The sequence below is a fragment of the Varanus komodoensis genome, unplaced genomic scaffold, assembly GCF_004798865.1.
Source record: "Varanus komodoensis strain SLA01 unplaced genomic scaffold, ASM479886v1 scaffold14_1, whole genome shotgun sequence".
Lineage (NCBI taxonomy): Eukaryota > Metazoa > Chordata > Lepidosauria > Squamata > Varanidae > Varanus > Varanus komodoensis.
Window position 1 is genome coordinate 20,160,846 of NW_025335438.1, and position 27,358 is coordinate 20,188,203.

General features: G+C 40.9%; 3 protein-coding genes and 1 long non-coding RNA gene across 7 annotated transcripts in view; 2 read left to right on the forward strand and 2 right to left on the reverse strand.

The window, feature by feature from the left end:
* Positions 1-2,126, forward strand: part of PRKDC (protein kinase, DNA-activated, catalytic subunit) — a 132,047-nt gene extending 129,921 nt beyond the window's left edge. For both annotated transcript variants that reach the window (XM_044424162.1, XM_044424163.1), the window contains 2 exons: positions 444-583; positions 1,293-2,126. In XM_044424162.1, coding sequence (XP_044280097.1) covers positions 444-583; positions 1,293-1,497 — 345 coding nt within the window. In that variant the 3' untranslated portion in view covers positions 1,498-2,126. The remainder of the gene's footprint in view (positions 1-443; positions 584-1,292) is intronic.
* A 3,028-nt stretch (positions 2,127-5,154) lies between these two features.
* LOC123020434 lies at positions 5,155-7,061 on the reverse strand. The gene is made up of 2 exons (XR_006414096.1): positions 5,992-7,061; positions 5,155-5,347 (listed from the first exon to the last, which is right to left on the reverse strand). It is a non-coding gene; the product is annotated as an uncharacterized LOC123020434 (long non-coding RNA).
* A 769-nt stretch (positions 7,062-7,830) lies between these two features.
* Positions 7,831-9,673, forward strand: CEBPD (CCAAT enhancer binding protein delta). Its single transcript, XM_044424184.1, has one exon. It carries the CDS (start codon positions 8,128-8,130, stop codon positions 9,082-9,084), a length of 957 nt encoding a protein of 318 aa, XP_044280119.1. The 5' UTR covers positions 7,831-8,127; the 3' UTR covers positions 9,085-9,673.
* A 2,119-nt stretch (positions 9,674-11,792) lies between these two features.
* Positions 11,793-27,358, reverse strand: part of SPIDR (scaffold protein involved in DNA repair) — a 247,227-nt gene continuing 231,661 nt past the window's right edge. For all 3 annotated transcript variants that reach the window (XM_044424170.1, XM_044424168.1, XM_044424169.1), the window contains exons 16-20: positions 26,532-26,684; positions 23,210-23,303; positions 13,873-13,987; positions 13,323-13,376; positions 11,793-12,451 (exon numbers count right to left, since the gene is read on the reverse strand). In XM_044424170.1, coding sequence (XP_044280105.1) covers positions 12,287-12,451; positions 13,323-13,376; positions 13,873-13,987; positions 23,210-23,303; positions 26,532-26,684 — 581 coding nt within the window. In that variant the 3' untranslated portion in view covers positions 11,793-12,286. The remainder of the gene's footprint in view (positions 12,452-13,322; positions 13,377-13,872; positions 13,988-23,209; positions 23,304-26,531; positions 26,685-27,358) is intronic.

A 27,358-nucleotide genomic window follows, 5' to 3' on the forward strand; every position in this document is an offset into this window, starting at 1 on the left:
CAGTCCAGATTTTCAAGGTTTACACATTATGAAATTAAAAGAAGTAATGGTTCAAATGCTCTGCTTGTCCCAAGCAATTAAACAGGAACATGGAAACAGCACCTATATTTTAGCATAATTACTTCTCTGGTTAATTAACTGATAAAATTGCAATCTCCTTATTAAAAACCTAAACAATAGTAAAACTTTTCTTCATTATTCTTTTTCTTTTGTTTTTTAAACCAACTTATAATGAAACTATTGCATGCATGCACCAAATCATAACACTATTGTATAAACACACTAACATTCAAAATTAAAGTATCAGTTTAAGTATGACATTTAAATCTTGTACTATGCTTATATGGTTAGTAACTCAAGTTAAGTGAGAAATGTGTATTGGGATGTTTTGGAGATTGCAAGGCAATATTTAATGGGTGTGTATATTAACTTCTTCCCATCAGAATTTGGAACTTAAACAGTTGAAAAAAGGAGGCACGTGGACAAAGGAGATTAACACAGGCAACGTGAATTGGTACCCCCTCCAAAAAGTAGATTTTGCAAGAAGGAAATTAGCAGGTGCTAATCCAGCTGTGATCACCAGGTAAACTGTTAGCTATTCTGAAATTTTCATTGGGCAGATTTGCAAAACGAACAAAAATCTAAGTACAGTTGATGCATGCATGTTTGTCTCTTGATAATTGCAGCATGAGGTCATTTCATGCATCTCAGCCCTCATAAATTACCAGTGACCATACTTTTGTCCTACCTCACATCTTTTCAAACATGATACTTTCAGTAGAGTAATTTCTCATTTTCCCTTACAGTTCATAGATTAATGAAGTATCAGGTGATAACAGACCAAGTGTTCCAATGAATTTGCAAATATTCTTTCAGTTGTCCATAGTAACTTTACCTTTTTCACAGTTGGCACTTACATTGGATCCAAGTGGGGCTAAATTTCATTCTATTTGTATTTGCTAACCATTGAATGAATGATAAGATCACAGCCTGAAATTGGGAAAAAAATTTACAGTCTGATTTGCATTGTAATCAAAATCTTTGAATGGTTAGTGCATAAAATGGCTATAGACTCAGGTCCTGTGACTGTAGAAGCCCCATTCAGAGCCATCAAGAACAAATCTAGGATAGAGTCTGTACTACAAGAATCTCTTCACTGTTTTAATGTATGTTAGAGCTGAGAGAGAGAGAATTTGAAGGATTGCCGATATATCAAACCTGACCACCTGAGTACAGAAGCAGCATGTGTGCTAAACGGTGTCATTGTGCTTTTACTGTCATCTTTTTTCAAGTGATGAATTGAAGCTGGGCCATGAGAAATCATCTGCCTACAGAGATTATGTATCTGTAGCACGAGGAAGCAAAGAATATAACATTCGAGCCAGAGAACCAGAGGATGGACTTTCAGAGGAAGCGCAAGTGAAGTGCCTTATAGACCAAGCCACAGACCCAAATATCCTTGGCAGAGTTTGGGAAGGATGGGAGTCCTGGATGTGAAAGATAAAGACATCACCAAAATGAAATTCTTTGTTGGTGCCCGTGCAAGCAGGTTGCTACTACTTGGAAGGTGAAAACCAGTTGGATTTCGTATTATTTAAATAGTAATTGGTATGTAGGAAAGTTGTGATGTACTAACACTTTTATAATTAAATATTGCTGACATTAAGGAAGAAAATCTAACAGTGCCTTCGAAAAACCTAGTAGAAAAAGCCAGTGAAAATAAGTGGATTGTACTAGACATATCTTTGATGAGCTGGATTACAGGGATTGCATATTACCTATGAAGTGAAAACATTATGCTAGATTTGCTTACCTAACTAGTATAACAACAAAATAAGAATAAAAACACATGTAAGATTGCCCCTTTCCTTCCATGAGCAGAAAAAATAAAGTTGTGGCTATGCAGTGCACAGGTGAGGAGCTGCAATCATGTGTGAATATACTATTCCAGCATTACACTGCAAGGCTGAGTGGCCTGCTTGCATGAAAGCAGCAACTGGTCTGATTTAGTCAGTCAAAGAAACATGAACACCTGCTCTAAGGTTGAATACAGGCTGATCTGAAGCTTACAATTCTGTCTTTGTGTGCGCGCGTGTGGTAATTCAATTAAACACTAGTAAACTTAACTTCCTATGGTCTTTGTTAGTACTTCATTATTATGGCCAAAGTTTCTCTACCATGAAAAGCTTTTCCTTCCAACTAGGCAAAACTAAAGGCAGTGAAGCTGAAAGCAGAAAATAGCAATATAATTCTGTTGCTCCAGGTCTTGGTAAACTCTGCCTCTGGAGCATTAGGGAATGTCTGATATAGGGACATTTCTAAAAAAAAAGTTACTAAACCTATTTTAGAAGAAATCTTCTGTTGAGTCTTTCATGATTAGTGCATGTCATGGGACGTCTCTTAAAAACTGCACATGGAATTGCGTCTGTGCTGAAGTTTGTTTCAGGTTGTGTTTGCAGAAGAAAGAGAAGGAAAGGGCAGATGCTTTTAGGGTTGAAAAGCATGAAACAAATATCCTCAAGATTAGTGCAGCATTTTCAACAAATTCGTTTGAAGAACTTCTCTAAATCACCTTTAAAAAACATGGAGTACTATTTCCTCTGCTGGAATTTCATCAGGTATTTTGAGAACAAAGAAATGTAAGCCCCCATTGTGAACATACTAATTAAATTTGCTTCTATGAGTGTTTTGTTTCCACTTGAAAAGCCTAGAAAAAACAGCTGTGCAGTTGTTGGGTTTTTTCCCCTTGTATACCTTTATCATAAAGGTGTTGCCATGGTTTGAGAATGACATTCTCAATTCTAAAATACTCATACTGTAAATAGAAGTTCAAGTTGCATGGAAAGCTGCAGTGACAACCACAAATTAGACATCAGCCTCATGTGAGCTGCTAGCTTTTTGCTCTTTTCTTCACATACAGAGCACTTTGACCTGTAGGCTTGGAGGGTAAAGTTCCAAGTTTATAATTTAACCAGGTTCTTAATCTTAATGCATGACTCGCAGCCTTTTAGTAAGGAACTCCTGTGGATGTGACATTTCTATTCTTACACTGCTAGTCATCTTTTATTTCAATAGCAAATTCACGTTTCCTTATGTAGTCAAAATGAGGAAAAGAGGAAACTGAGAAAAACTAGTAGGCTTAGGGGAGCCCTAGAATTGCAGAAGTACCTTCTGCAAAACAAACACACACACACCCTTGAAAGAATTGAATGGACATCAAAACAGTTAAAGAGGACTGTATACCTCCAGAATGCTGGCTGGCTTCTGGGGAAGAAAATGGGCAAGTGGGCAGGAGTAAAGGGAGTGACATATTATATCCTAGAAGAGGGTACGGGTGGAATTCTAAACAGGATTACTTCACACTGCAACTGTAACAGTGACCCAAGCGTCATCCAAAAAGAAAGCAATTGTTTCCCTAAGGTAAGTACACAGATGCATATAAATGCATAAAGGGGATTGTCTTCATAACTCTAACATAGTATAGTAAGCATTTGGAAGAGGGGAGGAATTACAGCTAAGTATGAGCAAGTTATCCTTACTATACTTATACAGGAATACAGGGTTGTATTTTGGAAGTGGGGAAGAATTCACTGAAATGCTTTGTGCTGGAGCCCACTTGTATGCATAATATTTGATTGTACAGCATGCTAAAATCAGCACGGTGTCACTCAGGCTTAAGGGTTGTGAGGGCAGAGATGTCTGATGAGCATTACTGAGGGTGTGGGGAAGACATCTAACATCCTCATTGTTACTTGAGGAGGCAGAGCTTCCCGTTTACCCCACCAACCAATAAGAATCCACCAATTCACATACTGCTCCCTCACAAAGGGAAAAGTGAAAGCAAGAAAATGCAGAAGAGCTTACCAGTGTTCTAGGGTATGAAAGACTAATAAGGTTGTTCTTTAAGCCAAATTCCTATGCCAGATGCAAATACAGGTATTCAACTTACAACCATGATGTATATTCAGGGTTTTAGTCCGATACAGAAATCATATAATAAGCCTCAAGACCAGAGTTCATCAAATGCTAATACTGCATGAAGTGGATGGGTAGACTACTTAGTTCAAAAATAGCAGAAATGGAAATAGGCCTACTGTGCTCTAACTCTTTAGAGGTGGTAGGCTTTATTTTGTTAGAATATTGTCCAAATTAATGCTTTAAATACTTGAAATAACATATTACTATCTGAATATCAAGCCACTATTAATCATGCATTCCTAGAGATAAAATGGTGTTTTTATGGTAGAAAGGATAATTAACTCTGTCTAAACTTACTTTAATGTAGTATCCACTATATTTAAGCTATATTGCTGTGTAAAATAGCAAACTTTAAGTTCCTTTCCAAATTACTGTTTTAGTGCCTTTCCAAACACAGAAAACTAGGGTTACAATTTAATGGATAGTTTACACTTTAAGATTAATAAATAGTGGCAAAGAAACAGTAGTGATCTGCTTGCTGACTTACTACCAAGACCACTAAAGTTGGCAGAAACCACAGAGAGGGGAGAAATAGAATAAATGCACAATGGGTTGGGGTCTTCCCAATTGGGTCTCACTCTTTCTCATGCTCTAGAAGGAGATAGTTGCTGCATTTTTAGCCCTTTCTGAACTGCCCAGAACATTCTTAGCCACAGTTGCTGGGCACTGGATCCTCTTTCCCTACAGCAGCACCTTGTACATAGAGGTAGAGGATTTGAATTCAGAAAACTGTTTTTATACATTGATCAGGACCTATTGGATCATGACCAATAAATTGTATTTAGATATGTATAGTTGAGTGAACTGATTTTTCTGCCTTAGTCACACATGAGGTGGCATGTTCTACATGTACATCTTTAAGAAATTAATAGTATATCAGCATTAATTTTGATTTTTCAGTCTAAACTAGCTATATGAACACTGAAAACTGTCTTATGTGAGTTCTGGCCAATTGTCTGTCTAGCTCGGTATTGCTGACACTGGCTGGCTCTCCAGGGTTTCAAGCAAAGGCCTTTCCTCAGCTAGATTGAAGCTAGAACTTTTGGCATTTAAGGCATGTAATCCAGAGCCCCCCTTCTTTAGCAGGCCTGCCAGTCCTTGCTAGACCCCATCTCCTATCAGCCTCATCCAACATGACTAATGTTCAGGATTGATGGGGATTGCATGTCATTGTACTTGGTTTTCAACCACTTTATATCTTTCTGCAAAGCACAGACTCTTTGAAATCACAAGTGCCAAGTCTATGGGGGAGGGGGATCAGACAACAGCTGCTGCCAGAAGAGTGTCAGCCTTTCCAGAATCCAAGAACCAACAAGGAGGTTGCTTTCCTTTAGCTTTTCAGAAGCTGGCGGAATCTGAATGGGCTCCCCTGCAACACAGAAAGCGCATTAATGTAGCACAATCTTGCCATGTTTTCTGGAAAGCTGAGCCAATGGTAGCAGCTCCCTCCCAACACACAGACACCCCTAAAGTAAGAGCGCCTTGTTATCTCAGCTTTCCAGTAATACATAAACTCCTATCCCGAAACCTACATAGGTTAACAGTCTTAACAGCACTCACTGGCTTCTTTTGAATTCCTATCCACTGTGTCACTCAGACTCCTATTTTCTAAGGTGGCTTCCTTATAGCTCTCTCTTCAGCCAGAAGGGTTTCTGAGCTGCTATTTCTGAAACCATCTCTGTCTTCACCTGTGATATTCAGATTTGACCCTTCCTTCATATCAGAAATGCATTCTATGTTTCATCCATCTCAGGAATTCATTCCCCCATCTTTTTGTCTGAATCTGAGATGCTATGACATAAATTAGATGTCCACAGGACTCCAAAAGTAGAAATTTGACATTCCAGTCTCCTCACACCATAAGGTCCATTCACTTATGGAATGATGGAGGCATCCAACCACATTCTTCAACTGGCATATACCTCAGGATAGTATGCCCCTAATCTGTGACTTGGCTCCTCTGAGGAAGCATCTATCCTCCTTTGCCTCTTACAGTACTCTCCTCATACTTACTGCTTTGCTTCTTTTCTCTTTGCTTGACAATTGAAGGAACTAAGTTGGAGCTAGGAGAAGCAATTCTCAAAAGATCATAACCCCTGCCTTCTTGGACAGTAACAAGGAGACAACCAAGGGTTGTTGCTTTTTTGACACACACATGCTTTCAGAAAATACATAGAAATCAAGTTATTAACATTCTTTTAACAATAAATGCTGTGTAAAACTACTTTCATTTTTAAAACCAAATTGAGTTTAGACAATACATCTTTCTGCATTCTTTACGGCACTTTACCTGAGAGTTTGGACTGCTTAGACTTCATTTGAGCTGTTTCTTACTGCTTTTTCCTTGAAAAAACAACTTTGCAAAGTTAGCGCTATGTGATAATATATCCAACATCAAATCAGGATAATGTCTTGGGTCCATTCTACATGTTATCACCTTGATTTTATTTATTTGGTAGTGGCTACAGAATGACCTATTACTTCAGATGCTGTAAACTTAAGAACATGATCTGGAACATAAATGTATGTGCAATATTCAGCCGGAAGGGGGCAATGCTTCAATAGCTATCAGTGGATATTTGCCACAAGTACATACAAAAGCAGCTGCAGAGGGAAAACTGGGTAGGGCAAAGCAAGTGAAAAATATGCCCCCATTACAACATGTTCTTTAAGTTGTACTAGTCCTATCTCAAGGATTGGTGGGGCCAGTCCAAATCTGTGCTCTTTTTCTAATCGATCACATAAGGTGGGGATGTGAATCACCTTGCAAGATGGTTCCGTTTTAAAATTACTTTTAAACAACTCTCACAGCTGCTTCTGATATGCATTTTACGCTAAATGCATGGCAATACAACTTTCAGAACAGCAAGATGCCATGTCCAGCTTTCAAAACTGCAACTTCAAAAGCCAGTGTGATCCAGTCAGTGATCAGGCTGTGAAACCAAGGTTCAAACATCGCTTCGGCCTCAAGCTCACGATTTAGGCATAGGGAAGGAAGTTCCAACAAGGTTAACAGTTTGAAATGTTAAGACAGCTCCTAAAAGGAATCGGAGGACTGGCATGTGGCAAGCAAAAGGAAAACGCCTGACACTGCCTCTCCCGAAGCTGTCCCCCACCACACAACTTCCCTAAAACGATGACAGCTCTTGACGTGTGACTGACATCAGTAACGCCAAAGCGAAGAGGCTGGGTGGTCATCAAGAACGGGCCCTCCTTTCTCTCCGCCTACAAACCCGGCCACGGAGAAAGGGACATCCCAAGGAGCAGCACAGAAAGGCTCCTCCGCGAATCATGCTGTCTCCTTTTCTCTGGTACCCAAACTGATAAGCTTTTGGCTCGTGCCCCAGTGCGCGGCAGGGGATATACGTTTCACGTGCCCGCGCCATTGAGCGCGCACTAGCTTGCCTGCAGGGCTGCCTCCTCCTCCTCCTCCAGTCAGCCCACCTCCCAGCTTAGGGAATCCGTTTCCAGGACGGGAACGAGAAGAGCGGGGTATTCTCCTCCAAAGTTTGCAGCAGGCGCCACTAATACTGCAAGAGGGCCCTTCCCGTCAAGAGCAGCCCTCGCCTTGTGGGCGCGCGCGCGCGCGCGCATTTCCGCCTGGGGGGCGCCCCCGGTAGGGCGGCTGCTGGGAAGGAGGAAGCGAAGCTCCCAAGTCGCAGGATCAAAGGTAGAGAAGCAGCAGCGGAGAAATTGGGGCTTAGCACGCCCCGCCCAGGCCAGTCCCGGATGGCTGCGAGTACACCCGCCGCCCCTTGGCAGCGCGACTCTGCCCACCCCCGCCCTCTCCCGGGGCTTCTCCCGCAACACCCTTCCGCCGTCACAGGGCGCAGGAGGTGGGGCCCCAGTTGTGCATATAAAGGGCCGAGGCGGCCGCTCACCGCCAGGTTTTCCCTTCCACGGGCACACGTGCCGCCTAGGACGGGGGTGACTTGCTTGTCGTCGAAGCCGCGCGTGGCAGCCGCACGAACGACGAGGAAGGCGAGTAAGGGGGCAGACGGCGAGGGCTGCCAGGGCAACGTCCAAGCCCGGCCAGGTGAGGCGAGTCCCCCACCGGCGCGCACCTGAAGAGGGAGGGGCGATTTGACTGCAGCTCCCTGTCAGCTGCTCCGCGGCCCCGCACTCCCCTCGCCAGCGCCGAGCCCTCCCATGAGCGCCGTCACCCTGGACAGCCTGGATTCGCTGTCGTGCTACAGGAGCTGGTCGCTGGAACCCACCAACTTCTACGACGCCAAGGTGGGCGAGGGCGGCGGCGGCGGCCTGAGCCCCTCGTGCAAGCCGGGCAGCATGAGTGTGGCCGCCGTCGAGGAGGCCGGCGTGGTCGCCTCCGCCCCGAGCAGCGGCAGCCGCGACCTGGCCGAGCTGAGCGCCGCCGCACCGGCCATGTACGAGGACGAGAGCGCCATCGACTTCAGTTCCTACATCGACTCCATGGCGGCCGTGCCCAACCTGGAGCTGTGCAACGACGAGCTCTTCGCGGACCTCTTCAATAGCAACCACAAGGGCGGCGAGCGCGGCGCCGGCGGCGCGTACGGGGACTACCTGCCGCCGCCCCCGCCGCAGCACACGTCCAGGGGCAGCGCCTTGGCCAGCCTGCTGCACGCCAGCGTCCCGCCGGGCCCGCTCCGGGGCGCCGTCAAGCAGGAACCCGAGTGGGGCGACGAGGCATCCGGGTCGGGCTCGCTGCTGCCCTCGCAGATCGCCACCTGCGCCCAGACCGTCGTCAACCTCAACGGACAGCCCACGCCACCTACCTCTCCGGAGCCGCCGGGCAGCGCCTCGCCGTCCAGCTACAGCAGCCGCTCGTCCGCCTCGTCGTCGTCGGGCGGGAAGGAGCGGGCGGCGAAGAAGTGCGTGGATCGGTTCAGCCCGGAGTACCGGCAGCGGCGGGAGCGCAACAACATCGCCGTGCGCAAGAGCCGTGACAAAGCCAAGCGTCGCAACCAGGAGATGCAGCAGAAGCTGGTGGAGCTCTCCTCCGAGAACGAGAGGCTGCACAAGAAGATCGACCAGCTCACCCGGGACTTAAACAGCCTCCGACACTTCTTTAAACAGCTGCCGAGTGCCACTTTCCTGCAGGCCTCCGCGGCGACGGACTGCCGGTAACCGGCTGCAGAGGGAGCCACCGCGCCTGCCTATGCAAGAGACTTTGAACTTCTCCAGGAATACCTCACAGAGAGCCGCACAGACTGCAGCGGGGGCTGCGGGGGAGGGAGCGGGGAGGGGGGGCAGAGCTGCTGCCTGCGCCCGGAGACGGTGCCAAGGTGCGCGAAGGAGCCGAGCGGGGAGGGGGCGAGCCCCGAGCGCTCGCGGCTGCTTCCCTCCCAAGGAAGGAGAAACGTGGGTCGCAGGGCGAGAAAGGCACACACCGTGAAAACGTGTTGGCTTTCACCTGTCTTTTCTGAATGGGCTAAGCTTGGGTCTTTAACCATAAAACTTGCCAAAGGGGTGGGGGGGTGTTAAAGCTAAATGTCTCTTTCTTCCTAAATTATTTTTGTAATGATAGTTTTGTTTTTGTGTGTTTTTTCTACATCTTAGTCATATTGATGCAGCTACGGTACTTTGTAAGAAACAAAATGATTTTCAAACTCCTAAAACACTTTATTGTAAACAGCAAGAAAAAAATAGACTGAGCATGCTGAAACATTTATATAAATTTTTACAGCATTTCTAAAAATAAAAAACTTGAAATTTACTTTGGCTTTGTATTTGATGTGAAGGGGGCATATACTGATAAATGTGATCAATATTTGTTAAATAGTCAGTTACACAGTTAAGGGGTACTATTAAAGTGGGAATTCAAGTTGATTATAGCCACATAAATGGTTAACTACAAAAACATACTGGTTGCAGCTTTTTACCATCCTGAAAGTGTGGATTCCACCAAGGACCCAACAACTGAAAGGAGACTGTAATTCTATATCCACTTACTTGGAAGTCAGCCCTATTAAATGTGGGACTTTTAAGACTGTGGCTTTAATAGAAGCTGAGCTTGTCTTTGAAAAGTACAGTTGCAAGTTTATAAAACTGATCAGGTACAGGAAGTTAATATATCTGGATATGCTGTTCAAAAAAAAAGTATGCTTATTTTGAAGGATAAATGCACTTACAGATATCCATACTTATCAAAATTACTAATTTAAAAAAGTATGTGTACAAACATTCTCTTTACAGTACAGGGCAAAATCGCAGTGCAAAGTTAGAAAATAGTTTTTGCAGGAGATTAATGGGCCCTAGAAATAATTCTAGGTAATATACATTTTGAATGTGAAGACAAACAATAGCCTAAGCCTGAATGGCGTTAATCTGCAGGGGAAAGCATATCCACCCCCCACCAAAGGGGGGGTACTTCTATTTGAGACACAAGTACATCATGAGAGGGTAGCTGCTGATAAAGAACATTTTTGCTCCATAGCTGTGCCACTGAGAAGCTTTGCAACATACTTTACAAAGTCCTTTCAGGAATTACCTGCAATTAATCACAGACCACACACATATTTTGCTACATATGTAGCAAATTATGCCCTGGGAAGTTGTGACAACTGCAGCCTCCAAATCCATGCATACATAGCAAGACACAAAAATGGATCCAGGATCCTTGGATAGAAATTCTCCCCTCACAAACATGCTTCCAACCTGACTTTCCAAGATGACAATTCTCCCTTGAACTTCTGCTCAACCCATTCCACATAACTATCCAACCCACTGTAGAATTTTTGGGGAGCGGGGCTGCCATAAGGAGAATTACGTGAGGAAGAACACTTTAGCCAGCCATCTAAGCATACCTAACTCTGGATCCAATGGTATTCCGATAGCACAGTTATGGAAAGTTTGTTTAAGATAATAAACTTCATCCCTCATCAGGGCATCTCCAACACTGCTTCAAAAGTCTTTTGTTTTTTGCTGTCCACAGAAAAGATGAAGGACTTAGATTTCATACTACTCATTGGCTTAAAGCCACAATCACTCAGTCCATTTATTGTTTTTAAAGGTAGAATTAGCTAGTCACACAATGTAAAATATAGCCACTGTTTTCAAACAAACAAACAAAGTTTGGAATCTGAGGCATGCATATTTCGAAAGACCTGTGTTTATTGTGTGATTACCCTATCTCTCCAGCCCCTGAACTCTAAATACAAAAGCCAGCAGGGAAGGGAATATTTCATGCAAGCAATCCAATAGATGCCAAAGCTTCCTTTCTCTTTAAAAGAAAACCATCTCTACAGTGTACACATATGGGACTTTGAATCACAGCTATTATAATGAAGTCAGTCCAGCTAATCTGATTGTTTCATCTTTCATTTCTAGGATTTGGCTTTTTTAGGGAGGGTGGGGCTAGTGTACCAAATAAAAGATTAAATCCTGATTTAGTCATACTCTGAGCGAACCAATTGAAATCAATGGGACCTAGGCTACTCATTAATAATTCCCACTGGTTTCAACCAATCTACTTGAAGTCTGATTAAATCTGAATCAAACCAAAAGATTCATAGTTCCTTAATGGAATCTATTCCAGCCGTATCTGTAAACCCAAAGTTAATTTAAAAATACTTTTCATATTAAATATAATTATTCCAAAGGACTTATCTTGTTCTTTTAATTATACTGAATAATACAGCAGTTAGGATTTTTAAAAGAAGATACAATAGCCAAGTATTTCTATATTTAGACAATGATTAACTCTGTACATATGCCCTTGGCACCCTTTACCACATCAGCAGAAAGTAAAACTTCATTTTAACTTTTTATAATGCTTATCTGAAATTAGTAAAAAAAAAACCTTATTAACTGTTTAATTATTCCATAAGACATACTGCATTTCAACAGATTTTATTTAGCAAATTATTGCAATTGATTGTTATTAGATTAATAATCACAGTTAGTCTTAACTGCATTTAGCACAAAACAATTTTATAAACCTTTTCAACAAACACAATTGTTTTAACATCTAGTTATTTTTAAAAGCCCCTGGGACCTTATTTCAATAATTAATGTTCAGAGCAAGGAAAAATGTGGACTTCTGCATTTCAGTGCTCTGAAAATTACTTCTGGATGACCAGAAGCACACAACAGGAACAAACCAGCCAAAGGTAAGCATTTGGAAGTTCCACTGATGTCAGTAGGAGAGATTTCAGCACTAGCGTTTTAAATTCTTTCACTGAAATAAATGAAAGTTGAATATGCTTAATGCTGCTTGGCACATGCACAATATGAATCTTCAAAGTATTAGCAGGTACAGTTTATTAGCAGAATCACCTCCCAAAAACTATTGCTTGCATTATACATCATTTACAAGCATAGTTCACAACTAACTATACTTCAGGCTAGCAGATAGCATTCCTTTAGTTTTTCCTGTGTCTGGGAGAACAATTTCTTCCAGTCCAACACAGCTAGCTGGGTATCGAACTACAGACTGGACATAACAATATAAAGTCCCCACCTCCTGTCCCAGCAAACTCTTCACTCCATAACTCTGTAAAAATAAAGGATATTCAGTAAAATAACAATCTCATACCTTTTGCCCTGTTAGTATATAGATAAACATATTCCATAAAAGGTGCTTTTCAAGTAAACATTTCTTTGTTTTTTGTTTTTCTGCTCTAAAACCAAAGCTGCTTGTCTATGTGAATGCTTACAAAAAATAACAACTTTGTACTATTTGTATTGACATGAATGTTTTACAAATTTATGTATCTTTTTACAAAAATAACCACTTCAAGAAATACATTTGAATAAAGAAAAACTGAGTATTAAGGGATATTTTTAGTTAATTAATGCTGCAATTCTGTACACACTTACATGGGAAAATTGAATTCAATGGGACTTAGTAGAAATGCAAAGGATTGTGCTATCAGTGTACTATTTACATGAAAATTAAACTGATCATAAAAATATTGTCTAGAGCAGGAGTCTCAAACTCGCGGATCGCGGGCCAATTGCTGGGACAGGCGGGGCACGGGGGAGGGGCCCTATGGCCTTCAAAGCGCCAGCAGCACCTGGGCCGGCCGTGGGATGAGCGACCCACCACCACCGCGGTGGTGGAATACTTGATGCAGCCCAGCCTCACCCAGACTCTACTTCCAGCGGCCCCCAGGTAAGTTGAGTTTGAGACGCCTGGTCTAGAGACATTCCAGCATCCAACAGATATGTAAACCAAGAGATAACACACTTGGTATTCATGTTTTACACAGATACAGATGCTTCTACTGATGTTTCAATAAACCTATCAATTGTACAGATTAATTTGGAACTTGAAACTGTATATGACTTGACTTGCATTTGAATGCCATCTCTAAGCTAGAATTATGGCATTTCAGTATCTAATGTATTTTAAGTATACATACCCCATGGTCAGTTGGAGAAGACTCCAGGAGTGAAGAAAAGGTCCTTTGTAGCAGCTGATATTACACAATAAATGACAAAATAACATTCAGTTTTATGTATTCTTCGCCCACATTAAAAGTAGTAACATTTGATAAAAATCAAAAATCCATTCCTATAGTCATTTGTCCTCTTACAATGCAGCCACACCGCAATCAGATTGTGTCCCTAAAGGTATGCACGTCCCACAAGTTGCTATATTGTATATTTCATAACTTGATAGGAAAAGTTGTCCAGGATTTCATGATCCCTAACAAAGAAGATTCCCTACATTTAAAATGTTAAGGGATGGTGGAAATGTCTAAGAGAAGAGCTAATGTGCTGTAGTGAGTTGATCATTTGGTTAGACATGGATAGAGATTAAAATCTATGCTAACAGGTGGCTATTTGGGAAGTTACTATGTTTAACTTAGATGAAGGTTGTTCATAAAACATTATTCATTTCAGAGTACAATTAAGTAACAGAGTCTGACTGCAACTCAACTATTATATGAACGTGTTTTTTTCTCATACCTTAACTTTTACTGTGGATAGTGGCAGGGATTGGCAATGCAGAAAGATTTCCAGATGGTTATTGAGAACTGGTGAAATTATAGCTTCACAGCACTGGCAACAGTAAAGTAATTCTCTGAAATCAATGAGAAAAGATTCATGTTATATATGTATCCCACATCAGACTTTTGTTTATCCATCTGACTGTATGAAAGTAACCAACATATGGTATTGAGTTTCCTGGTGTTTATTTTCGTTGTTAACTGGAAGAACTAATCTTTATATTCTCCCTGTCTGTCACAATCCTATAGAGAAATATGATGGAACAATATGTAACGTGGGAAACATGGGATTCCCAGCTCCATGTAAGATTGCACTACTAATGTCAAGGAAAGTGACAATTAGCAAAAGAAAGCAGACAGTACAAAGGGAGCCTGCCTTCTTCCACTTGCTTGGAAACACCCATCTTGGCCATTTTAAAAAACTGCTAGGCTCCAAGACTAGAACAAATCCAGCTTTGGAGAGAACTGGAAAGGGGGACAGGGCCACATTTACCTTGAAGAATTATGGGTTAGGGTTAGGGTGTGAAAGATTTAAGTACCCCATTAGCAGTAGTCCTGTCCTGTTCATCTCCTACTACATTCTTGTAAGCCAGAATCATATGTTTAGGAAACTTTATGCTGGATTTATTTAAAGCATTTTTACCTTGCTCTTCAATCAACAAGATTCCCAGAGTGACTTACACAATTTCAATAAAAACAAAATAATTCCTGCCCACATATTTAAATTGCTAAAAGACAAAAAGGAAAAAGGGATTGGGAAGGAAGAGGAAAACAAGCAAACCCAAGCTCCAAATTCTTGAAGTTACACAGTAGTTCTTATAATGACTGGCTGGAATAGGAATTGTTCAGGGATACAAGAAGCCTGATGGAGCTGATTTCTCAGGAAAGGCAATGGAATGGCATTGCTTATATCTCTCCATCTGCTGCATCCAGGCTGAATATATTATGGCCAAAATAGTTATAATGAAAAAGCTACTGTCATTTGCTTGTTCTGTGGAATATTCACTGCTGTATTTGGAACTTCTGTTCTTATGTACAGTGAACAACCATCGGTATGTCATTTCCTCTGAATCTGTTGATTCCTCTAAAAAATCTAATGGCACTGAATTATAGAAGCTGTGTGATGTATGAAGTAATTTCTTTGTTTTCTATTAATATATTATCAATTAATTTTGAAGCCAAAGACATCTATGCACAATATTATAAACTTCTGTCATGGTCCCATTCCACATTGAATCATACAATAGAAGAGTTGGAAGGGACCAAGTATGCCACTGAGTCCAAATGGCTGCTCCATGCAGGATTCCAGTTTAAAGCATCCCTAACAGATGGCTGTTCAGCTGCATCTTGAATGCTTCCAATATGGGAGAGACCACAACCTCCAAGGTAGTTGGTTCTATTGTCACAATGCTCTAACAGCTAAGATGTTTTTCCGGATGTTCAGCTGGAATCTGGGTTCATGTAACTTGAATCCATTACTTTGTTTCTTGCGCTCTGGGGTAATTAAAAATGATCCTGGCACTCTTCTGTGTGACAACCTTTCCAGTAGCTGAAGAGTGCTCTCATCACTTTCCTCAGTCCTCCCAAAGCTAAACATGCCCAGTTCCTCCAGTCTCTCCCCACACAGCTTTGTTTCCAGTCCTTTGATCATGATTGTTGCCCTCCACACAATTTTTTTCAGTTTATCTGCATCTTTCCTAAATTGTGGTGCACAGAACTGGACATAGTACTCAAGATGAGGCAAGTGGAGGAAATATTGTGACAAGTCTGACCAATCACAACTTAGCTCTCACTATCCAGCCTATTACATGGTGATAAAGCTGGCAAAAAGGAAGTATTTTGTCACCTCTGTTGCGTCCTTACACTGCTGTCCAGCTGAACTATTTCAGGGTCTCCTGAAATCTGGTTCATATAATGGAGCTCTAGAACCCATTGCGACTCACTGTGATGAATTTGCTATGCACTTCAAGGAAAAAAAATCTCAAATTCTCCATGAGTTGGATTCCACAGTTGTTTCAGTTCCATCTAGGGATGTGTCCAGAGCACCATCTCCTTTTGCTGCATGAGTCTCAGTTACTGTGGACCAAGGATGTGGACAAAGTGCTTGACTCTGACCATCCTACCACCTGGCCACTTGATCCTTGCCCATCATGGATCACTGGAAAATCAGAAGAGAGAGTTTGCCTCTGGCTCCAGGAGGCTGTGAACACCTCCTTGAAAGAAGGAATCATACCAGCCTCCTTTAAAAGGCCACTGTGATAAGACCTCTCTTTAAAAAGCTGAGCCAGGATCCAGAGATAGTTGCCAACTACTGACCAGTAGTGAACATTCCCTTTTTGAGCAAGGTATTGGAGCAAGTGATGGCCAGACAGCTCTAGGCACTCTTGGAGGAAGCAGATTATCTGGACCCATTTCAACTGGGTTTCAGGCCGAGACTTGGTTGCCCTGTACAATGACCTCTGTCAGGAGAGGGAAAGGATGAATGCAACCTTGATTCTTCTAGACCTCTCAGCAGCTTTTGACACTATCAATCATGGTATCCTGCTTGACAGGTTGGCCAGCATGAGAGACGGGAGCATTGCTTTGCTGTGGTTCCACTCCTATCTGGTGACCATATACAAAAGGTCATGCTGGTGGATAGCTTCTCTATACTATCCGCCATGCCGTTCAACATTTACATGAAACCACTGGGAGAGGTCATCAGGAGGTTTGGGCTGAGGTATACTAAGTGTCTACCTCTCACTCTACCTCTCATTTACATCAAATCCAGGTGAGGCAACCATTGGGCTTAACTGGTGTCTGAGTTCAATAATGGGCTGGATGAGGGCCAATAAACTAAAGACAGAAGTACTGTTAGTTGATGATCTGCCTGACAGACTAAATTATCATTGCCCTTGTCTTAGATGGGGTAGCACTTCCCCTAAAGGACAAGGTCTGCATCCTGGGAGTGTTCCTGGACCCCAAACTTCTATTGGAGTCTCAGGTAGACTCAGCTGCCACGAGTGTCTTTTTCCAGGTGCTGAATACAACAATGGCCTTATCTGAATAAGAGCTATGGTTACTCAGGCACTGGCAACACTAACTGGATCACTGTAATGCACTCTACATAGCACTGCCTTTAAGACAGTCTGAAGACTTCAACTGATCCAAATAGGGTTGCAGATCTGATGTCATGTATTAGTTTGCATAAATTACACTGGTTGCCAGTTGAAGCCCAAGCCCAATTTAAAGTGCTTGTTTTAATATAAAAAGCCCTAAACAACTTGGCACCTGGTTACTTGAAGGACTGCCTTTTCCCATATACTGCTACCTTCCCATTGAGTTCTGGGAATGAGATCCTTCTGAAAGAGCCACCTCTAAAAAAAAAAAAGTAAAAAGGATGGCAATTAGAAGGGTCTACTCAGTGGCTGCCGTCCACCTTTGGAATGGCCTGCCTCAAGAGGTCCACCTGGTGCTATTACTACTTTCATTTTGGTGCCAGGCAAAAACTCCTTATTCAAAGGTTTTTTGAAACCTGACTTTAACACCTGATTGCAAAGGCTCACTTTGCTATCAACAGGTTTCCCCCACCTTCTTCCTGCACATATATTCATTATTAATAAAAATGTTGGCAAGCACTGGTTCAGGCCTGAACTATGGTATCCCATTCATTACCTTTTCCCAGTTTCAGAAAGTGGCACTAATAAGCACTCATTCAGTCTGATTCTACAGCTAATGATGGATCCACCTAACAGGTGTTCCATCTAGCCCACTTTTAGGTAGTTTTGCTAATCAGGATAACATGCGACACTTTGTCAAAAGTTTTGCTGAAGTCAAGGTATATTATGTTCACAGCATTCCAACAGTCCACCAGGGAGGCTACCTGATCAAAACATGGTACCAGATTAGTATGGTAGCATTCATTCTTGACAAATACATGCTGGCTTCTAGTAAACACTACATTGTTTCCAGGGTGTTTGCAACTGAATGCTTTATGATCTGCTCCAGAATTCTCCAGGAGACTGATGTTAGACTGACTCATTTCCCATGGTCCTTCTTTTTCCCATCTTAAGATGAGGACAACATTAACCCTCTTCCAGTCATTCCACTTTACCCATCCTCCATGATTGATCAAAGACAGTAGTTTCAAGAACTCTTCTGCCAGTTCCTTTATTACTCTAGGATACAGTCCATGAGATCCTGGAGATCTGAACTCATTCAAAGTAATCAAGTGTTCCTTGATGTTCAATCTCAAGCTGCAATCTTGTTTGCACTTTCTCAGAAAAGTTATAAGACCCTTTTTTGGAGAAAACTTACTTTTTTTGGTCCAACCACCATTTCTTTCCTTTGTCTTGTACTATGCACATATCTGAAGGAGGGTTTTTTTGTTTTGTTTTTGGTTACTGTTGTTTTTAGCATCCCTTGCTAACCTCCTCTGATCCTGCCATCCCTGCAATTCTGTGTTAACTGCCTAAATTCTTCCTTTGTAGCTTGGCCTTCCTTACACTACCTATACATGTCATTTTTTCAGGTCATCTCTAAGCTTTTTGCAAAGACACATGGGCTTATTCTGTTGTTTTCTACTTATTTCCCTTTGTTGGACTTGTTTGCAACTGTATTTTTAGATTTTTTTAAAAAAATCCCACTAATCTAGATCTCCTCTTCTCACTAGAGTTACTTGTAATGGCAGGACCTTACTTACCACTGTTTTTTCATTAAAATTAGCTTTCCTAAAATCCAGAGTACATCTTTGGCTAAAATCACACTTTGCATCCTTTAGAATTTCTGCAATTGCCACTTCATCCACTAGGTTATCCCTGCTGGTTAGAATCAAGCCAAGCATAGCCTACCCTCTAGTTCCGTGGTGGTGAAACTACAGCACGCATGCCACAGTGGGCACGCAGAGCCCTCTCTGTGGGCACATGAGTCAAGTCACCCCAGCATTGCCCCAGCAGATGAGCATTGGATAACAGCAGACATAGGGGCCATGCGCATGCTTGGGAAGGAGTAGTGTGCCAGGCAATGATGTCACAAGCTGCAACAAACTAGCCGCGACTTGCCCGAGCTTTTGCATGGCGGATCAGTGCGCTGCCAAGGATATATATGTATTTGCTTGGACTGGCTGTGAGTTGTTTTTTTCTAAACTAAAACCTCATTTTTCAGGTTTTATTGTAGTGTTGGCACTTTGCGATAAATAAATGGGTTTTGGGTTGCAGTTTGGGCACCCAGTCTCTAAAAGGTTTACCATCATTGCTCTAGTTTCTTCCTTTACTTTCTGTAGGAGGTAAGTTATCAACAACAGAAATCAGGAATCTCTTGGAAGACTGTGATCAGCAGGGTTTGTCTCCAAACATACAGAAAAACTGAAGTCTCCCATTGGCACTACATCATCCTTGCAACATTGACAATCTGTTTTTCGAATGTTCACCTTCATCTTTTCCTTGACTGGGTGGTTAGTAATAGATTCCAAGCACCATGTTCCTTTAATTCTTTATCCCATTTATTTTAATCCAGATACTCTTGATCAGGCTACTAAGCTTGTCCTCCTATACTTCTGTGCAGAGATATATATCTGTAACATACTTGGTTAGGTGGTTAGAATATTAGACTGGGGACCTGGAAGATCCAGGTTCTAATCCCCACTTGGTCATGAAGCTCACTGGGTGATTTTGGGCCAGTCACTCACTCTCAGCCTAACCTACTTCACAAGGTTGTTGTGAAGGCAACATGGACATATATAAGGTGCCTTGGGTTCCTTGAAAGTGGAAAAAAGGCAGGATAAAAATGCAATGTCATTGTTGCCACCATCATCATCATCAAGTGTGACTCAACGTCCCTTCCATTCTTTCTGAACAAGTTACAGCCTTCAATCGCTGCATTCCAGGCATGGAAATAATCCCAACAAGTTTCCGTTACGCCTATGAAGTCGTATTTGTCCTCCTGTATTAAGAGTTCAAGTTCATGCTGTTTGTTTTCCATAATCTGTCCATGTGCTTTATATACTGTAGCTTTCTTCCTACATTTTTGAAATACTATTATTGAGCACTATTATAGCCACTACATAAGCCTTTGTCCATTGTTACCTCCAAGCTTACTTCTTCATCCCCTGCTGGATTCAGTTTAAAGCCCTCCTGATGAATTTCTTCTTCCTGCTGATGAACACATTTTTCCAGTCCCTTTGAGGTACAACCCATCACTTGCCAGCAGTCCATCTCTCAAGAACTGTAGCCCATAGTCTCAGAATCCAAATCTTTTGAGGCTACACCGCTTTTGTAGCCACACACACATTCAGTATATATTTCTTTCCCTTTCTATGTCTGTTCCATATACTGAAAGAATGAGTGAAAAAACTATCTGGGCCCCAAAGGCTTTCCGTTTCATTCCTAAAACTTCAAGGTCTGATGTGATTTCTTCAAAGCTCAACTTGGCAAGAGTAGGAGGGGAAACTTGTAAGTAGACTTTTAAGCATTGGCAACCCTTCAGTCGTATCTCAAATCCATTTTCCAGGGAGACAGCATGGGTCTTCCATCCCACAACCACTACTCTTCTCATCTTGTGTAGGCTTTGGTTTCACTGTCACTATTGACTAACCTTCAGATGCTTGCTTGCTGTTGAATGAAGTACCCTCTAGTTCTTCCTCTGCAGGCTACTCTCCAGTCTCATATTTAAGTACCTGAAAGTAGTTTCTTAGTCCCACTGCTTCTACTGGTGCAGAATGTCTTCTAGTTCTTTTGTTAACTGTCACCCTTCCCCAGGAGCTTCCCGTACTTCTTTCACCCTTATTACCATTCAAATACATACAGCTTTCTGTAGGGAGGCTTTACTCTGAGGCCACAAGTCATCCTGACAACTCATGGCTTGTTCTAGTTGTTCAAGTTACAATGGGTTGTTGTGTCCTCTGAACTTGGAAGATCAATTCCAGTGCGGGTTATAGAGAGTGGCACACACCCCTTTCCATTCCTAGTAGCCTCACACTTACAACTGCTAATGAGAGCCCCTACACTGATGTCCATTTGGCACTTCAGAGTGATGCTCAGTGGTTTACTAACTTATTTTTTCCAGCTAAGAAATCTGTGCAAATGTCTTCATAATTTCTGGGTTAATCTTCTAGAAGTATGCTGTATACAGCACTCTAATATATGTGGTGCCACATGGGTGATGTCCCTGTATGTTTCAGCTGTTCAAAAGGAGCAAAGTGCAATCAATAACAGATTGAAATGGACACACATGCTAATTTGTACATAGTAGCTGAGCAGTCTACTATGAAAATCACCAGTAAAGGGAGGCGGGTGGAAGTAGGTGCACCAAAAGGAAGTTCTCAGTGCCAGTCACATTTTCCACTCTTCCCTGGCTCCCCAGTCACTCCAGAAACAGGAGATATTTTCATGGTTCCTTTACAGACCACTTACTGCAGTTTCCTAACTCTAAAATACAAACCCTGAGAAGGTAGCTAAATAGCACAGAATGAATGGGTCCGCTTTGGGGGATACAGATGTTAGTCTCAGTGATAGTGTGGTGCCTCATCCTATTCTGCTCATCCCATTCTGCCTGTTCTAAGTGTCTTTTTTAATTGTTGGGAAATACATGCACATTTCATTACTAGAAAGTGGAGGGGAAATACAAGTTTCCCCTCCATTTACTTCTTAGACATAAAATCTGTGTATGTTTCTATTCTATTTACTTCCCAGTCATGAAATCTAAATATATTACCACTCTATTTCTTTCACAGCCATGTAATTTGCATATACTTCCCAGTCAAAAGAAATGCAATAATTTTCCAGATAGTTAAAAACAAACAGATGGAAAAAATGGAGCACCAGAAACTTATACTTGCTCCTACCCTTCTATCACAGCGGCTCTCATTCACTCTGTCTCATTCTCAGGGTCTTTTTTAAAGTACTTTTAGGCAACTACAGTAACTACATTCGCAAGTGCTTTGCAAAGTGGGGAGGAGAGAGTTAATATCTCCCCTTTCTGGAAGTGCTGAAAAGGTAGAGGGCATTAAGAACCATCAGTTCAATACTTGAAATGAAGGATGGCATTGTTAGGGGGGAGATATTGTTATCAGTCCCTATTTAGGGCATCTACCTTTTCCTTCTTTACTAGGGATTTTCAACTAATAGCTTTGCACTGTGTGCAAGTTTCCTTATATGCAGTCTTATCCTGTCAATTTTCATTTAAGTTACCAACTGCCCTTACCTCCCTTTGTGAGAGGTAAAACTTACACGGACATTTCCCAGGCCACACTACATATATCAGCTGTAAGTACACATTTCTAAATTGCAATGAAAGTAAACAAATTATGAACACAACTGCATAATTTCCTGGAGCTGAGTAAATACATTAAAAATAAAAAGAGATCCCCAATTATGCATTTTAGATACTCTGACTTGCGTTTCTTTTTTCCCCTTTAAAGCAGTGATGAATAGGAGTAGTGACTGGACCAGGAAGGGTGAGGCAAGATTGGTTCTGCTACAAAGGGCATTGAGATACTGGCTAGAGGACCAACAGGGGAAAAAGGAGAGAACAACACACAGTGAGCCTGACCGTCTGTCAGGTGTTTCATGGGTTATTCTGTGGACAATTAACTCACTATGGCTTATGAGATGGCCCCCGAGATCGGCAGCAGAAGCCCTCCTCCAGGAACGATATTAGGAGGCAGAGCACCTGGAAGAGGGCCTTCTCTGCGGTGGCGCCCCATCTATGGAATGTGCTCCCCAGAGAGGTCTGCCTGGCACCGTCATTATATGTTTTTCAGTGCCAGGTTAAGACCTTTTTATTTCATCAATATTTTAATAAGCTTTAATATTGTATTTTAATATTATATTTTAACTGCAGACAGAGTGGGTTGATTTATGTTGATTTTTATGTTAATATTTTGTTATAATTTATGTATATTTATTTGTATTTTATTTATGTAAGCCGTCCTGAGGCTTTTGCAATAGGACGGCATATAAATATCACAAACAAACAAACAAATATTTACAGGGTGGCTTAACAAGTTGCATCAAACAACCCAGAGGAAAGATTAAAATGTAAACTATTTCTGCCTTCCATAATTTGTCTGAAGAATTTTCTTTTCCTCTGGACAACATTAAAGACAATGTTGTTGCAATATCCTGATCAAAATTAGATAGGGTTACAGGCTGCAAATTGTCCAAGTTTGCATTGAAGGATCTCTAGCTTTATTCCATTACTTCTGAATTTCCATCTGGCCTTTGATTACAAACTCTGTCAAAAGGTTTTTGAGACTCCAAATACACATGCTGATATGATCATCCTTATCTAAATTCTAGCTAACAAATGCATGTTCTTACCTGTTTTGTGGATGCCACTTTATTTTTCCACTGCCACACCTGTTACATGTAGGGCAGGAAAAAGCAGTCCTCTCATTAATGCCAGCAATAGTGCCTGAAGAAATAGCAAAATGTTTGCATGGACTTAATAGGCAGTAATGATGATCATCACCTTTAATATTTTGTCTATTTGTTTTCAACACAGTATGGCTTTTTTCTTCTCTGCAGAAAGCTGTGTGTACATATGTGTATGCACATTTAAAAACAAATGAAAACTGAAGAGGAATAATTTCAGCTATAGTATTACTTCATCTTTATATTTATATCCTGCCTTTTTCCTTCCAAGGAACCCAAGCTGGCTTACTCAATTCTCTTCTTCCTCCTCCTCTCAATCTTATCCTCAAAACAGCAACCCTGTGAAGTAGATTGGGCTGAGAATCTGTGACTGGCCCAGACTCAGGAGTCTGAATCTTCTCAGCTACAGCCTCACACTCTTAACCACTAAATTACAATGGCTTTTTTTAAAAAGACCTTTCACTGACTTCAGAAAACTCTTATTTGCCTTGTCTTTAACTTCCAAAGTATCAAAAGCTCTGATGTCGCAACTTTTAACATTTTGCCTCTTCTTTCTCTTTCCACATCAGAAACCAAGTGTTTTTAGTCTGAACACCCAGATCCATTGCTCTTCCCTTTGCAACAAGAGGGGAAATAAGTCTTCCAACAACCAACTTGGAACAAACCAAGTTATTATGCCTTATTCAAATCTTGGATTAACATCTTGGCTTCTCCTGAAATTTAAACACAGTTTCTGGTTCAGATGTAATAGAAGACTAGTTAATGGAAGAATCCTCCACCTCTTTGCTCATTCTCAGGAACAATATGCCTAGCCAAAATGCATATTCATATCTTGTCTCATGTGAAGATACTGCGATCCAATTCAGTAATTGCCTCAATCTGATATCTGGAAAATGCCAAGGGGGAAGTGAGGAGTGAAATAGAAAAAAAGCTGTCATACTTGACTAGAAACATCAGGAACTGAAGGCCAGAGAGCTATTTTGGATCAGTAATTTTTTTGCTAAGTATTTGTCAAGTAAGTTGGGAATTTCATGAGGAGGCTAGTAAAAAGATTTAAAACAATGGAGATTTTCTGAGCCAAGCAATAAATGACTCAGAAATGATGCAGCACTATTCATAAGTAAAACATACAGATGGGTAATCTTGCACACATGCATGTAAATGGATCACAATTGCCAAGTCTACAGTATGCATATCAAAGGCCAATTCCTTGAGTAAAAGTCATGCAATGATAAACTAAAATGTTAGAGAATTACAGCTAGTAGTATTTGTGTGTTCTGAGAAGCAGTGCTGGAACACTTGTTGGTGAGGAAACAAAGCAATCCACATAGGACTTTATGTTTCTTTATGTGTCATGCCAGGAGTTTCACAGACTCTGCAAATGGCAGTTGTTCCTAAGTGTTAATGTGAGATGCATAGTTCACAAAGGAAACCTAGAACACTGCAGGAAGCACAAGAAGATCAAAGCTGGCATACAGATCTATCACTTTAGAACGCCACTCTTTCTCCAGAGTGCACAAGATGGTATGTATAGGATTCTTCTAATTTATCCTTTCAACAACCCTGAGAGAAAATGAATGCCTCTGTGATAAAGCAAGAAGTTGATGATTACTGTGAACTGATATGTTTTCTTATAGGAATTCACCTTTTTATATTTATTGTTGCTGTTACTGTTGTGTTGCAAATAAAAATATTTTTACAAGTAATGACCCTGTGAAAGGTAATGACTTGCACAAACACCATTTTCCCAATATGCTTCATTCCTGAGATTTGCACTAAAAAATACACTAGTGGAAAAAGTTACAGAGGTGCTGTTGGACTACTTGCATTTGTCCTGGGCAGACTAGAATTGTTTACTTTCCCCAGCTGAAAATAAAATGTGCTTTACTAGGGTATACACTAGAGTGTACAGTTTTATAATTGCAAAATGATCAAATTGGTTCTTTGTTTATGCAGCACAGCATATCTGGGAAAGGCCAAAGAACATAACTAACATGTTTATATTTAGATTATATAACATTAAGAAAAAACTAGTATTTCTAATTTCTTGGGGAAAATCCCATTTTTTTAAGATCATTATTTTCCCCTTTAATTTCTAAACTAGTAGAAATGGGTCATGTACCATGTGGAACAGAATTGGTGGGGACACAATAGAATCAATGGCGTCTTGATGCCTTATTGGATATTGCCCTTTATTTTAAAATCCAGGCACCAGACCTGAATAAGTGGCAAAAATAAGCGCACTTCATATGTCCAGATTTTAGCATGTATAGATAAGACAAAGACCCAAAATCAATGCCTGAACTCCTTGTGTTGATAAGGAAGGTGTGTAATTGAAAGAGTGGCAGTGCTTGGCTACAGTCCATTGCATAAGTAGGAATACTAATTTTTTGAAGAAGTACTTGAAAACAAAGCTAGGGATAAATGGGATGAAGTGTAGATTCAACCAGCTGTTCCTAGGATATAAACTGAAAAAAAAAGCCAGTACACACCAGTAGCCAGTAAAAAGTATCTAGATCTGAAATGGACAAATACATGAAATAACTAACTCAGCATTTGCTGATTTCAGAATCTATAAATGCTTAAGAAAATATTGCTCATATGTTTTATGTCATCTATCACGTCTTGCTGTTGTTCAATTATATTCAGAACTTGGGGTCAAATTAAGTGATGAGTTACTGTTAAACAGCAGAATAGAGATGAATGTAGGAATTATAAGCAAAGGAGCAATGCAGTGGCGTGCTAATTAGAAAAAGAACAGAAAAAGAAAAGAAACTGAAAATGGCAAAAGAGATGACACTTTAAAGTACTTGCTTCCTCAAAAATAAATCTACAAACTGAGCTTGATTTTAAGATGGCAAACATGCATTAACCCTACATAAATTAAAAAGAAGTAATATTCCTAATCCAAAATACTATTTGATAATAATGTCAAGCAAATGTCAGGATTTGTTATCTTTCAGGTTACCCTAATAGTATATACCAGTCTCTCCATTCCCAACATACACTTTTCCTGTTGAATCTTGGTCAGACCATGGAACGCCAGATTCAAACAGGCAGTCAAAACCCTCTCTATCTAAACATCAGCACAGGATTGTTGCAAAGAAAAATGGGGAGAAACCATATGAACTGTCCTAACCTCCTTGGAGGAAGAGCAAGGTAGAAAATAAAATAAAATAAAATAAAAATAAAAAAAATAATAAAATAAAAATTTCAAGATGATAAACGCCTTAGTAACATTTGCTTCAGAAAAAAAAAATGTACTAACCTTTTACAGTACAAATGGAATTGACTTGGGTTGCAGAATCCAGCTTATCTAGTTGAACAGGCCCAGTCAGTTCAGTGATGTCAGTACTAGCAGCACGACACAAAAGGGGCTTTTGTAATGAGAGAACTGTACGTTCAATGCAAATAATCCTACCTGCCAACAAAGACATTTTGATAAGTTACAGTAACAAGGAAAAAGGTAACCATGTTAATTGTCTGGGCCAATAAATACAAAATTCCCAACCAGCCTTTTGTTAAAGTCGATTTAGTCTGATTTATTCAAACGCTGTATATGAAGCACATGCCAAAACAACTTAATGTGTCAAATACTTAGAAGGGAGAACCTCTATATTAGTCTTTGACACTTTGCATAATTTCTTTCTCAATATGTTTATATAAATAAATAAATTTGGAGCTTTTGTGTTGTTTTTATGCACCAAGCTATTCTAAGGCTAGACATGCTACATTTTGCTCCCCAAAGGAGGATAGCAAAGTGTCCCGTGGGTGGTGTCATGTATCTGGAAGCAAGACAAGAAACTTTTATAAGTAGGTCAATGGCTCAAATGTTGTAGAGGGTCACAATGACCAAAGGCCACTATCAACTAGTGATTAACCTACAGTGAGCTTCATTCCTACAATCTAATGCTAAGTCATTCAAGTATATACATGCATGACAACATTATGCTGGTTGCAGAAAGGCAGTATCTTCCCTAAAATAAAGACAATATTTCCCCTAAAATGTTCACAGATTTTAGCTATTACATTTATGACAGTGTACTAGTAAATCTGCAAGAACCGAGTTAAATTCTACACACGCACACATCCCCC